This window comes from Stegastes partitus, unplaced genomic scaffold (genome assembly GCF_000690725.1).
Source record: "Stegastes partitus isolate 25-593 unplaced genomic scaffold, Stegastes_partitus-1.0.2 Scaffold338, whole genome shotgun sequence".
In the NCBI taxonomy this organism is placed as follows: Eukaryota; Metazoa; Chordata; class Actinopteri; family Pomacentridae; genus Stegastes; species Stegastes partitus.
Window position 1 is genome coordinate 289,120 of NW_007578069.1, and position 14,785 is coordinate 303,904.

Consider the following 14,785-nt stretch of genomic DNA (forward strand, 5'->3'; position numbering starts at 1 on the left):
AAAGAAAATGAACGTTATTGTTCACGTTATTGGAGCTTGCTGCAGTTTAACTCAATGCACCACTTCTTCTTGTCAAGGCTGTGCACCTTTAGTGTTGATGTCATTGGTGAGCTCATAGTTTTTGGTCTAACCACCTTATTGCTCTTTTGGATCTGTGATAACTGCATTTATTGTAATTGCAATAATCTTTTCACAATTGCTTCGAATATACACTGCAAATTTGAAATCATGGTTTTCAACCTTTGAGTTTTTGTAGTTTTGTCCGTTATACTCATTCGTAATTATCTACAATTATACCATCATCAAACAGCAGGAACAAATCCCAGTAGCTAACTTGTACAGTGTTATTTTCTTGTTAGAAACCATGTGCAAAACTACACAACTTGAGTCCAGGTTGTTATTAAAACCAATTATCTTTCTAAGGATTCTAAATTTAGTATGACTGCACAGTACTGATGTTAGTGAGCTGCTGCTACACTACAGTGAACTGCACAGTAAGTGAAGACCAGAACACAAGAGATACTCTTCCCGGAATTTAGTTTGTTTTATCATTGATAGTGAAAACAATTTGATAATGTAAGATCACAAACAAACCTCCCTCTGAGCCGGTTTCCAAGATGTTGCATGGTAACATTTAATCTTATCGCCTTAGTTTATACAGTGCTGCCAGTAAATACGTCAGTCTGCTGGAAGCTACAGGGACGTTTCCAGGATGGGAAATTACTCCAATCTTGCAAAATATATACATAAAAAATGGTAAGAACTCTTTATTTTTCTTCCCCAAAGGATGGGAGGAAAAATAATTTAATGGTAGTTGAAGTAACGAGAACATTTACAGGACATGAAAGACTATAAGAGACCGGTTGAACTTTTAATGAGACGATCACACAGACCCTTCCAAGAAAGTTTGTTTCGGTTCTGCACTGTAAATGTTGCACAACATTGTTCTTGTAGTTTAATCGCAGCAACTGGACTCGCTTGAGTTCCTTGCAGACGTTCCACCTCTCATCCAAGAGGCCTCATCTGTTCTGACTGACTAGTTGGGAGTTCCAGATACTTATATCACAGTATATCACAGTGAATGTGGCATTCACACCTCGCCACAAAAGACTTCAACCAATCCCTTTGCGGCAGGTGGAGCACCAACAACTGGCATAATGAGGGGGAGGAGCAACAAACCCCCAACTGAAACCAAAACTCAGGTGTTCATGGCTCCTTAAGGATGTCAGTATCTGGAACTCCCAGCTAGTCAGTCAGAACTGATGAAGCCTCTTGGATGAGAGGTGGAACGTCTTCAAGGAACTCAAGCAAGTCCAGTTGCTACGATTAATCTACGAGAATAACCATGACCTGGATGACTGAGAATCTTCACAGACATGCACGACACTGTGTACAATTCAGAGTCTATGGATAGGTTTCTGATTTATGGCTGAGAGGAGGTCTTTGTAATAATCCACGGACTAAGGGACGTGAGAACTTTCAATAAAAGTTCACACTTGGCAAGTTTCTAACTTAAATATTAAAGTGTATCAGTTGAGATAAGAGGTATATATAAATTTTTTCCTCAATATTTAGTTTATTTAGTCATGTGGTCTACCATTAGTTTTGAAAATGTTGCCTATTTTACTGTGCCTAGTGTGACAGGACCATAAGACTTTTCCAGTAGTCACTTGAGGCATCACAACAAAACACCACCATGGAATGAAACATCCAGAAGTTTTTTTCTTTCAAGGGAGCAGTTACCATGTTTGAGTCCAGCGTCTGTCTCTCCTTAATACATCCATGGCCAATGCAAACCAGCAAGTTAGTACTTAGATTGCGACTAATGACGTTTCAAGTCCATGAGAGAACTAGCACAAGAAACGTCTAAATAACGAGGCAGGCGAGGTAATTAGCTTGATAGACTGATAGTAAGTTATCTAGGAAGCACACTAGTTACCTTCTGTCCCTGAGTTTAATCACAACAACACACAGGTAGATTTGTTCTGGTGTTGCTCACATTGAGGCCATGCAGGTACACGTGTTCAGCCATTTAGTGGAGTGTATCAATTAACAAATCAGGAGGTTTGGCTCATCGTAGCTGCAGGCAGAAAACTAGCAGAAAAAAACGACTTTTTAAATCACTTCCATTCACTTTAGTCCAAGTGTTTCACACACTGCCATCTCCACAACCACAAAACACCCTGAACACACCCAAACACTGTCTGACTGTGTGTGTGTGTGTGTGTGTGTGTGTGTGTGTGTTTGTGTCAAGATCAACAGAAAGTGATTTCAGGTTTACAGTAAAATGTGTTGGAGGGAATTACTGGTTGTGAATATGCAGCCAGATAAGGGTGTGTGCCGTGAAGTATTGCGTATGTGGATTAAAAAGATTTGTCATAATCGGCTTTGCATGATTCACACCAAACAAATAAAAGATCATTAAAAAGAGCAAGTTAGGTCACTTGCCTATGTCCTCAGTGGAAACACATTATGTAAAGAACAACTTCAGCATGTTGGACCAAAGTCAGAATGATTAACATCCTGCAAGAAAAACTAGAACTAACCTACGCTGAATTCACATAATTACAACTTAAAGGGCTTCCAGTTTTCAAACCTGCCAACTAGTGGAAACTTTATTACAGTGAGTTTTTCCAGCCAAGAAAAACTCCAGCACATAGACCAATTAACAAAAAAAAAAACCCTCTAAAAATACAACAAATACAGAATATATTGATTATGATACGATATGACATGATCGCAGTTTAAATAGTCAGAGTTCAGTTCATGACAAACCTTGTTAATGTGTGAATGAATCAGTATTATTCATCAAACTCTTAAAAAAAAACTCTTAATTTTTTTTTTAAATGTATCCTGTTTATTTTTTATCCTCTGGTTTCCCTCTACTCCGATTGGCAGGTTTTCCTATTAAATATAACTGTCTTTGGTTTGTTTTCTGCCCTCTGCTTACACAAACATCTCCCTGTTAACACCACTCAGAAACCTGCAGATAATCCCCATACAACCGAAACATATTGTTTTTAACTTTTCTTTAAAAAGGATTAAACACAGGGAGAAAAGCTAAGTTTGTTCTTTCCCACTTACTCCAATTGCTGGCTGTATATTTATTACACAAACTTGAAAGTAGTGTAGATCATCCTTAATTTCTGAGCAAATAAGTGCACTTCCTCAAACCTTTCACTATTTCTTAAAGAAAAAAAAAAATATCTACTTGGAATCTGTTCTTAATGTGGATCAGTTCAACCAAAGAGTGATTTTTCTCTCTCAAAGTGTTTGAGTTGTAGGATTTAAAAAAATTTTTTTTGAGCCCTACGAGGTGAAAGCATCTAGCATTTAAAAAGAAAAAGACACAAATCAGAGAAAGGCCTAATAATATTTTTTTCCCCCCCAGACTCCAATATGTTCCATTTTGGTTGCCATCTCTTTATGACCCCTCAGAATACTCTTGGGGCCCCAATAGAAGTCCCAACATCCAGGAAACAAAAGGCTCATGGAGCTAATGACATCTACATTTACATTACACTTCTACATGGTAAGAATTGTTTTTCTCAAGATCCCAATATACAAATTTCAGAGGTACAGTAGGTAAAGAAGACTTGTTCGTAAATGTATGTCTTAGGTCAATGAAATCGATGCTGCTGAATCAGTTCTATTGCACCGAGGTCCTTATGGATATGAAGGGTTTTTTTTTTAACTCAGCAGGATGAGCTAGTTTGGCAACTTTCCAGCTTGCAGGGAAGTTATTTTCCAAAGTTATCTTTACTGCCCAGCTGAGATCTGATCCAGCTGTGTTCTGCTGATCTGACAGCCTTCAGATTGAAATGTGTTCTTTGTGCATTCACACCTACGTTAACATGTTTTTCCTGCTCCAGATAGGACATACAGATACAGGTTACACGTGAGTACTAGCTAGAAATCAGATCTGTTTCATGGCCATGTGGTCTACACAAATGAATCTGCTTGTTGTCAGGACTGTATGTCAGATAATCAGCCAGCAGGTTTGTCATATGGGCGCAAAGGCAAGCACCTGGGCCCAAAGACTCTGTCCATGTGCTGTGGTTCCTTTATCGTTTTGGTCTTAGAGTTTCATACTTCACATACTAATGACTTTAAAAAAATAACACTACGAAGTGAAATGTTTGAACATAAAGGGGCCACAGGTTAGAAATTACACTAGAATCTGGCTAAAGTTAGAGCAAACCTCAAACATCTTCTTAAACCTGAAACAGTAAGTTTAAATCCTGCACCCTTTAAATAAACCCAGCATCATAAACCTCAAATGAAATCCTAAACCCAACTCAGTCTCTAACGTACTTCAAACCAAAACCCTTTACAGAAACTGAACCTAACCTGAACTTCTAGGACAAGCGGCATACATTCCTTAACCAAAACCAATTCGCCATACAGTTAAAAAAAAGACCCTGAATCCCAGTGTGATAGTAAACTAGACCCAACATCAAGGTCTTAAAACAACCCATGAACTCAGGTTAATTTACTCACCACAGCGTTAGCAGTGTTTTTCAGTTTTGATATCACACAGCTGCAACAGGAGCTGCTGTTAATTATGACCTCTCCGAAGAGACACATCAGGACTGTGTGTATTTACAACATGGGTGAGAACAACATTTGTCTGCAGGCATTAACAAAGTTCACTGCTTTTCCCTAAAAGTGGAATGAAAATAACCACTCCATCTCACTCTAGACCTCAACAAGTGACACACAACACCTCAAGTAAAGCTAAACTTCAAACACGAAGACGAGCCTGGAGGTATTTCTATTTTCTGGCCACACGTTGAGGTCTCCACCCCACATGTCAGACAGGAGACCCAAAAAACAAGCATACATTCAGACACTGAGAAAACATTCACCTCAGTCAAGGCTGCATAATCCTTTTTTGTCATAGCCTGGACTGGAGAAACCAAAGCTTAAACTGGATTTTGAAAGCATAAAACGAATAAATTCCCACTCCCTCCATGAGTACAGGTGGAGGACTTATCAGTGAAACAGTGTTGGTGTCCAGAGGAGGGCGCTACATTAAAACCAACTCATGTCGACAAACAAACAAATCCCCACATTTGCAAAGTGCCCTGTTCAAAGCCATTCTAGACCAACATATGATAAAATGACACTTTCTTGCTGCGAGGCTACACTACGGAAGATTATGAACACATAGAGGGATACATGTAATCGTAAGCCAATGAAACTGGAGGTGGATGGAGACCACAAACAGTGCGGAAAGACAAACAATGGATGCAACCATTTGATATGTTTGGCACTGCAAGCTGTTTAGTTAGAACTGCAAAATGTGTCTGCTCTTTGCCTTTGTCTGCCATTCTTGTGCCATCTGATCATCAGCTCTTGCAACATGTTCTGTAGCCTTGTGGAGACTCCAGTGATGTGCAATGAGTGCATGAGCAGGTTGGCAAGAACATAGTTAGACAGGCAGGTAGGCCATCCAAACATCTCATACAGACCGAATGTTATGATTAAACAGGCTTTTTACAGGTCTGTGACCACCACAGATAACAGATTTTTTCTTGTTTATCATTAGATACATCCATAGATCTGATATGTTCTGCTTATCGTGGGTTGGGTCTGGGAGGCAGCAGGCTAAACATGTCATTACACACATCTCTTACCCCAGCAATGATTTCCAGAGGATCCCAAGGCATCCCCAGGCCAGATGAGCTGTATAATCCCTCCAGTGAGTTCCTGGTCCACCTCTGGGTCTCCACCAGGTTGGACGATCCCAGAAAATCTCCAAAGAAAGGAACCCAGAATGTATCCTCATCAGATGCCAGACACATTTAGATTGTCTCCTGTTGATCAGAAGGACCGAGCCCCTCACCTTATCTCCAAGGTTTAACCCAACCACCCTATGGAGGACACTCATATTGGCTGCTTGTATTCATAATATAATTCATTCAGTTATTACTCTGATGCTCTTGACGATATGTGAAGGATGAAACACAGACCGACTGGTAGCCTTCAGGCTAAGCTCTGTCTTTACTTGACGATCTGGTACAACACTTGCTGCACCAATCCATCTGTCCATCCCACACTTATCCTGTCACTTGTGAACATTTCTTTGCTTATTATTTATTAGCAGAATGCTACTACAACACCATACTTAGAAAAAGCAGCTTTTGTAATCATAGTGTAATCATAGGAACCTATTCCCACCACTAATTAAATACTGCAAAAAAAATCTACAAAATGTTCAAATATTGATGAACTGAAGCTGCAAACATTATTTGATGGGTTAGGATAAGACAATAATGTTGTATCAAGTTCATAATGTGTGTAGTTTGAACTCAAGTTTTTGCTTAGTTGGTTTATACTGAATTGAAGTCGGGGAAACTTAATGAAAATGGTTCGATAACTGGATTTTTCTTCACCTTGCATTCTCGGTTTCAAGCCCCCTCCTCTTCTATAACATGCCTGGACAATTTTAAATGGATTATTAGAAACACTTGTAATTGTGGGGAAAAGCTAATCTCCCCAACTCAGTGGAATTTCATCAGAAGTTGTCATTGTTCTCAAATCGAAACTAATAACAAACTTTTTTATTTTTTGTTAAGCCAAAACAATATTTTTTTACAGATTAGACACATGACAGCTTAGTGCATTGGTACTTTAGTTCATGAGAAAGCAGTAAAAAGTGTTTCACAATATTAAAAAATCCTTCTGCAGTGTTCCTTGAGCTTCACAAAAAAACACGGGATTTGTTCCCGTAGGTTCCACGGAATTTCGGGTAAAATCTCTCGAGCTCATGACTATGACTTTTACTCACATCTGATATCAGTGTGTCACGATTACAAATCTCCTACAACTTTGTCTGCATATGACCACATGAAGTCACAACCCAACAATGGAGATGCTTCTTCATGAGCCTTCTGACGTCTTTGTGTTCCTACCAGGACGTAAAATGCTCGTGGGATGAGTTTATTCCATCTCTCTCACACACACACACACGCACACACACACACACACAGATGCAAAGCGCTGTGCCTCAGACACATAATTATATTTCCAGTATCAAACTATCCTCTGTGGACCGTAATGCCGGACTGCTCAGTCTTGCGTGGCTCACACACACACACACACACACACACACACACACAGGAAGTTGCTCAAGTTGACTGTAATTTCATTCAGATGCTCGGTTTCTAACGTGCACGTGTGTGTGTGTGTGTTTGTGAGCGTATGTGTGTGTGAGGACCGTTAGTGTGACTTACGGCTGCCATCTAGTGGCCGCTGTAAGTAGTGGCTGCTGCTAAATAAGGACGAAGCTTGAACTTTAACCTACTAAATGGATGAGTTTATATGAAAGAGAAATGTTTATTTTATTAGGAGTTATTGGATGATAAACTTAATATGATATTCAGGAAAAACAATGTACTACTGGTGATTAGTTCAGGGTGAAGAGAAATGATCTGATCATTTCAGTCAAAACCCACACAGGTTTGTGTTTGACGGGGGTCGGGGGTCAGCAAATACGCACTTGTTGCTCAGCGGCACTTCAGCCTGGAGACATGTTTGTTTCCTTGATGTGAGAGGATTTATTGTTCTGCTGGGAAATGTGTTGTAGAGGCAAAATATTGTGTGGATGAAGCAGCAGAAAGATTTTAATTTAGGTTTGAAGAAGAGGAAAACTGATGAAGCTCACAGTGAAGAACATGGGCGCCACCGTGGGATGAAAAACAGAACAATTCAGAGGTGGAAGAACGAACTTAAAGTGTCAACACGATGGCTTTTCACTGCAGTAATTTGGTTCTGGTTCAAGGTGGCACAAATGTTTACAGGAACGACCATAAAAGTTAACTCTCAGCGCACCAAAATAGTGATTACTGGAGGTAACTTAGTTCTTCACCCATATGGTGAATTTAAAGTTAAAGATCTGGGAAGACAAATTCCCTGCCTTTTTGATCTATTAGCATTTGTCTTCTCTGAGTTTTAACAATTAGCATCAGGCCCTGCACTGCAATGTGTCAGCGCTGCCTTGAAAGTTGTTCTGCAGGTGCGGTTCTAGCGTTTCGGACTACCAGTAAACGTCTCAAAAGTTCCTGCAGTAGAAAACAGCCTAAAATAAAAATACTCCATTACAAGTAAAAGTCCTGCATGTCAAACTCTACAAAAGTAAAAGTGCATGACTATTAGTAGCATTAAAGTAAAGTAATGTTTTGATATATGATTATATTTGCCATCATTGTACTGTTAATAGTGAAGCATCAGTGTGTCAGCAGCGTGGGGCTGTTGGAGCTGCTGCAGGTTGGAACTACTTTAAATCCAGTTTTATATTCAGGGACAGAAGATAAATCTGAGGGCTCCAAACATGAATAATGGGAGAGGAAAGGAAAATAAACAAAGCAAGCTCTAAAGTGTGCTGTCAGTTTTCACACTTTTCCTCAAATGTTTGATTTTTGTCAAGTTATTGGATCATTTACACATTTATTGTGATGAAACCACATGAGGAGTTGAAAAGCAAAAATCCCTGTTTGGTGGAGCTGCTAACATCTTATAGTTGTCCTAATACTACTTTTTGTAAGACACAAGTAAAGAAAACAGTAAAAGCGCTGGTTTAATATTTAACAACACGCTGCGTTTTAAAATATTTTTACATCATTCATTGTGAAAAAATGTCGTGAAGCAGAAAGTACAATATTTGCCTCTGTAATGTGTGAAAAGGAGGTTTTAAGCAGCATGGAAAGGAAATATTCACATAAAGTGTAAGTACCTAAGAATCTATTTAAGGACAACTTACATCAATGCACTCTCCATCAATGTTCATGAAACTGTGTGGCTCAGCTCTAACTAAATGCATAGTTGCAAGATTTTAAAAACAAACAAACATCAGTTTTCTGATTTAGATCAATTATTTAAGATGTAAACATTATTTTTGATGGGTTGAGTTGAGACAATAATGTTGGGAATTACACCAACTTAGTATTTTGTGTAACGTCAACTCAAATTTCAGCATGAGTTGATTTAAAACTAAACATAAGTTGAGGTAACTTAATAAAATTGGTTTGATATCTTAACTAATTGGGCTGCAAGGTGGATCAGTGGTTTGCACCATCGCCTCGCAGCAAGAAGGTCGCCGGTGAGGACACCCGGGTTCTTTCTGTGTGGAGTTTGCATGTTCTCCCCGTGCAGCGTGGGTTCTCTCCGGGTTCTCCGGCTTCCTCCCACACAGTCCAAAAACACGTTGAGGTTAATTCTAAATTGTCCGTAGGATTAAGCAGTGTATAGATAATGGATGGATGGATGGATGTTGACTAATTTCACCTTCAGGATTTCAAGCCTCCTCCTCTGTGTGAAGATATCTGGACAATTTCAGACAGTTAATTAAAAGTGCCTTTCACTGTATTCTATTAACTTCATGCAGATTTGTTGCAGTTGTCATGATTCAGAATGAACTGAACTGTTGATTAGATATATGTGGAAGATTTACATTGTTGGTAAGTCTTAAAACATTAACAGCAAAAAAAGTTATTTATTTATTCATTTATTTATTAATGATTTTAAGAAATTCCACTTTTTATTTCATTCAGGATCTTCTTTACAGTATGAAGTTCAATTATATGATCAGAACCAAACCAACAAGGCAGAACACAACTGAAGCTGGTGTATTCAACATTTATTTTCTGTCATTTTAAAAACTTGTTTGAGGACAATCAAAATATAAATACATTTCTCTCTTTCACACTCACACACAGCAACTGGCATCAGAACACACACACACTCACACACATACCTGTGTACATACACACAACCCCTGCCCCTGATTTAGATGTTAAAAGGTGCAACAACCAGTCGTCAACAGCTGAACTGCCATGACCAAAACCGCATCAACCAGACTTCTAAACACAGAGAGAAGAAATATTTTCATACGTAGGATCATCAGAGTGTCTCTTTACAGCCGTAGTACTAGAACATCTGTTGTAACCTGCCACACTGACATGAGCTGCAGTCACAAACTCACAGAAGATTTTATTTTTTTTACATCGTCTCCCTGCTTCATCGTTAATAAATCTGTAGAAGAGTTGAATCAGAAGGCGAGTACCATTAAAAACCAGGTTTGGTCCAGTCCTGCTTGGTCTGACTGTCTAAAGTGCCTTCAGATATGAAGTACTAACTCGTCACATATATAGTAAACAGACATCATTACTTCTTCCAGCAATGACTTTGGCAAGAACTGTTCTGATGACACTTTATACAGGCTAATTTGTTAACAGCAAACTGAACTGTGTCCGAGTTGAGGTCTAGTGAGACTCTAGTTTTATTTTTCCTTTGAACACAGCCGGAGCAAGAGTTTCTGATTCCTGACTGTAACGGCAAAAAATAAAGGTGACTCACTGTTGGACTGTGAGTCGAGTCTCCCCAACATTAAGAACTAAAACCTCAAAGCTCAAAATAAAAAACGATAGTATGTTGGAATTATGTAAGTAATATGAAAACGGTCAGCAATGACGTCTGATTTGAAACATGGGAAACCATGAGTGCGGTCAGTAAAGTTTTTTTTTAACCAACACAGTTCTGGTTCTGTCCGTCTAATGCTTAAAAATAAACACAGAGGCAAAGATCAAACTGGCAGAAACATCTGGGCCCAACATGGTGACTCAACATGTGAGTCAGAACAAAGTGAGAATCAAGCCCACATAAGCTGTCTTCTTTGTGGTTTTGGAGCTGCCTCCCCGTCTGCCCCGTCATTCGTTCATCTGGAGCTACTGGGTGTATCTTTAACATGTCCCACAGCGCAAACAACAAACAAGATAAGTGTGCCGTTTAACAGCAGTCTAACGGAGCAGATTATGGCCCGTTAACCACAGAGTGAAACAAACAAACAAACAAACGCAGAACAGCAGACACCTCTGTCCCCCTGACGTTAAAAGTCAATCTCACCTACTTGATCTGAGTGAGCTTTGGGATTAAAAGTGTCTCCGTCCCTTCTCAGAGGCAGTGATGGATGTGTCTGTACACTATTTACAAAAGCAAAAAGATCATCTGAAGAGTTCATTTGAAAATCGCTGCATAATCACTTTGGGGGTAAAGTCAGGACAAAGGTTGTTTTTTTGATTAATTCGGGAACTTCGCTAATTGACTGAATTTCTTTTGGCATCACTCAGTTGAAAACAACAGAGAAAAAAACAACCTGCAAGTGGATGTAGAGAGGAAGTCTGAGAGATGCGTCATTACAACTACAGTGATGTTTCCTGGTTGAGCGTCGTCTTAATATTTTCTGTCCAAGCCGGCGAGCAGCAGCTGGAGTCGGGGGACAAAAGAAACTGAACCACTTGATGTGAATTTTGGCTGCAGCTGCTGGTTTGTGCAACTTAAATACAAAACAAAACTGAAGGAATTTCTCTTCCTAACCACCTCCATTCAAACTGATCTGATTATGTCATTTAGTTATATTTAAAGATAAAGGAACTCTTCACAAAGACATTTCATGAGAAAGGAACGAGCGTATCAAGAAGTTTCCCAGGTTCCAGTGCGCTGTCTAACGTTTCAGTGCAAGACCTTAATCAGGCAAAAATTAAGGAATAGCACTAAAACAAATAAAGGCCTTTTTGCAAATCTGACTAACAAGGAGTTTGTAACTTTTTGATCGATTTCATCCTAAAGTCTTACACTTTCAAGCCACTATGTGTAGAATTTTCCAGCCCTGGCAGCATCCAGACATTGTGGAATCACTTCACATTTATTATTTACTTCTTTTTGTTTTGCAGTTCCACTGGTGCTGAGCCAATCACAGTTTAGTTGGTGGGATAAAGGCTGACCACGTTATTTGCCAGAGTCAATAAAACAGCTGAAGATTTGGCACACCACAGACTGAGTGGAAAAACAACTGCACATGAATGATGAATTGCATCAGGGTGTGATCGAGCTCTGCAGGTGATTCATTACATCATGTGTTTGTTTGCAGGAACAAACCAGAGCAAGATGTGAGCGCAAAGTTGAGACAAGCAGCTTCATTAGTTAAACAGATGCAGACGTGTGGACAAAAGTTAGTTTGGTAGTTTGAGAATGGCCCGTTGGACACGTTTTACCCGACAGACTGAGTGTAGTGGAAGTTAGATATTTAACAGCTGGACTTGTACAGTCACACTGCAATAGCTGAAAATGAACCAGTCTGACTCCTGGGCACACGATGTAAACAGGTGAAAGCAACACTGAGACTGCACCGATCTCCACGGCAACTTCCCAAAAATCCTCCACAGGTGAGCACAACAATCTGCCTGTGTCGTGTCCTTACTGTATCTGCTGTAAAAGATCATATCTGCTTGCCTCAAGTTTCTTTGAAAGGGATGAATCACCCAGTTTCTTTTTACCATCAAATACTCACAACTTGATGTCTGGAGAGTGACGGCCTCAAACAGTAGAAGTCGTAGCTATCAGGGTTCTACTCCCTCCAGATTGGGTGAAGATTTTTCTGAGAGACTGAAATATCTGAACACTAGTGTGGCTGTATTCAGTAGTTTTCTTGACAACAAATCCCACAAAAACACTGAAACCAACAATGTTTTGGTCTCTCTCTCAGTACTTTTTCAGCTCCAGGCCCTTTGGTTCCTATCCAAGATTAAATATTGAAAAATCTCCTGCAAGTACGTCTTTCATTTTTTGTTAAAAACCTCCTTTAAAACGTTATTTTTTTTGGTGGTTCTTACAACTCGTTACCTAAACAGGAGGCAAAAGTGAATGAGAAGGTGACCGTTGATGTTCTTTTCAGCATTTGCAGCAACAAGTTGGTGTATGTGGGCGACTATGGTGTGCGTAGATGAAGGAAGATGTCACTCAGTGTGGCTCGTTGATGTGTTTTTAATCATTTCGGACAACAATGGGAGGAATAAGAGCTCAGAATTTGGAACCTCAGTTCATTGTTGGTTTTGCTCTTTTCAAGGGATTTGTTGACAGTAAGAAATTTAAAATATCACCAGACATATCCTTAAAATCCACAACCAAAACAATATTTTTGTAAGTGACAGATTCCAAAATATCCCATCAGACGTCAGTGATTCTGCAGAAAGACATGTGGGAACAAACTTTACATCCACCAGTCCCGGTTACAGGGGGGCCAGTAACTGATAGGAAAACAACAAAACAATTGGGTGATATGTTCCTTTAAGTCTCCGTGCCCTCTTTTCCTCGCTCCTCTCGATGAAGGGCTCGACCACAGATCCCCTAGCAGACATTCAGTGATCCGAGCGTTGGCTGGTGAGGAGGCAGGGCGTAAACAGGACGAAGGAAATCAGCTTCCCTCTGTTCCTTTGGGAAGCCTCGGAAAGCTGAATCGAAGAGGCGTCCTCCGCTCTGCTCCAGATCAATCTCACAAGTCTGATTCTGTCTCTGTCCTGCTGGCGTCAAATTTAACAGTGGAGAGGAACGTTCTAAATTCTCCGGAGCTTTTCCACGATGAAAAGAGAGACAGAGGAATTGAAAGCCTGGCTGATTTAAAACCTCTGTCTCTCTCTCTGTATTTCTCTCACTCAGTCCAACAGAAGGCAGAGAGATGGAGAGAAAACAAACTGCTTTTAAACTTCTTCAAACGTCTCTCTGTCTTTCTGTCTCTGCGTCAGTGTCTCGGTCTGCGTTGCACCGTTGAGGCCAGCGGGAGGCGCTGTTAGGACGCCTTGCCCAGCTCTATCTTCTTCTGGATGGCACGAGCCGAGTGGTAGATGAGTGAGTCGATCAGACCGGCAACTGCAAGAGTCAGGGGACAGAATACGAACCAAGAGAGTCAGACTTTGTCCACTTCTACTCTTTGAAAAACATTTTACTGTTGTGTAGCTTCTTCAGCGTGCGAAAACATGTTGAAATAGAGGCACTGACCTGTAAATACGCCTCCAATAATGGCACAAACTCCTGTTAGGAAGTGTGTGAATGATCTGAAGAAAGAGAAGGAGCTGTTTAGTAAGAAGATATTCAACCTAAAAAGCCACTTTTTAAAAAAACCTGTAACATCATCAATGTATAAAACTGTCCTGTATAATTAAAAAACACACAATCATTAGAAAACATGAACTCACTGCCACTATTGTTTCTCCTGACCTTATTTCCCCATGACTTCAGCTTTATGAACATCACTAATATCAGAGCTCCAGATTAGCTTTTTACATTAGTTACACTGACCTGTTCTCATTTAGGTGCAACCAGCAGTTTTAATTGCACCTTTTGGCACCGAATTCTATATTTAAATGTAATTTTTTTGCCCATTCCCAGACATATCGGTAATATCTCAACACATTATGAAAACAGTTCTAAACAGGAATAAAGTTGCATGATCAGGGACATAATAATAGCAAAAGGCAGCTTTTCTTTGGCAATATTATACGCAGTGGTAAACGTTATTGTCATTTCTGACTCCTCACTGCTTTGGTTTGGTGCTGCTTGGTAGAGAACCACTGCTTTAGTCACATTCTTTGCATTTAGTATGAGTAATATTGGCTGTTTTATCAGATCTAACAACATTGACTTGTTGTGATGTGTCCTGATCAGTGTGCATGCAGAAACTCATGCTGTTCAGAGGGGGAGGGTGTAATCCAGGCTGCCCTCTAAAACGCCTCACATCCAGACTGTTGGTAGATGCTATAATTAGCCAATCTTCTCTCAATGCCGAACATAGCCGCTGAGTAAAAGCCTTCAGTCACAGCAGGGCACCAACTCAGACAGGTGCGGCCAAAAAATGTGTTTGAAAAGCGTGAAATAAGGCCTGGAGACGCACAGACCTGCTGAAAGTCAGGTGCACCAGTATCCATCCATCCATCATATATACACCACTTAA

The 14,785-nt window shown here is 40.0% G+C and overlaps 2 protein-coding genes across 2 annotated transcripts in view; one reads left to right on the forward strand and one right to left on the reverse strand.

Annotated features, from left to right (window-relative positions):
* Positions 1–7,865: 7,865 nt before the first annotated feature.
* Positions 7,866–14,785, forward strand: part of romo1 (reactive oxygen species modulator 1) — a 13,376-nt gene continuing 6,456 nt past the window's right edge. Inside the window, exon 1 of the mRNA XM_008284019.1 lies at positions 7,866–7,871. The gene's annotated coding sequence lies outside the window, so the exon portion shown is untranslated. The remainder of the gene's footprint in view (positions 7,872–14,785) is intronic.
* ergic3 (ERGIC and golgi 3) overlaps positions 9,496–14,785 on the reverse strand; it is a 22,855-nt gene continuing 17,565 nt past the window's right edge. The window contains exons 11-12 of the mRNA XM_008284022.1: positions 13,834–13,907; positions 9,496–13,704 (exon numbers count right to left, since the gene is read on the reverse strand). Coding sequence (XP_008282244.1) covers positions 13,625–13,704; positions 13,834–13,907 — 154 coding nt within the window. The 3' untranslated portion in view covers positions 9,496–13,624. The remainder of the gene's footprint in view (positions 13,705–13,833; positions 13,908–14,785) is intronic.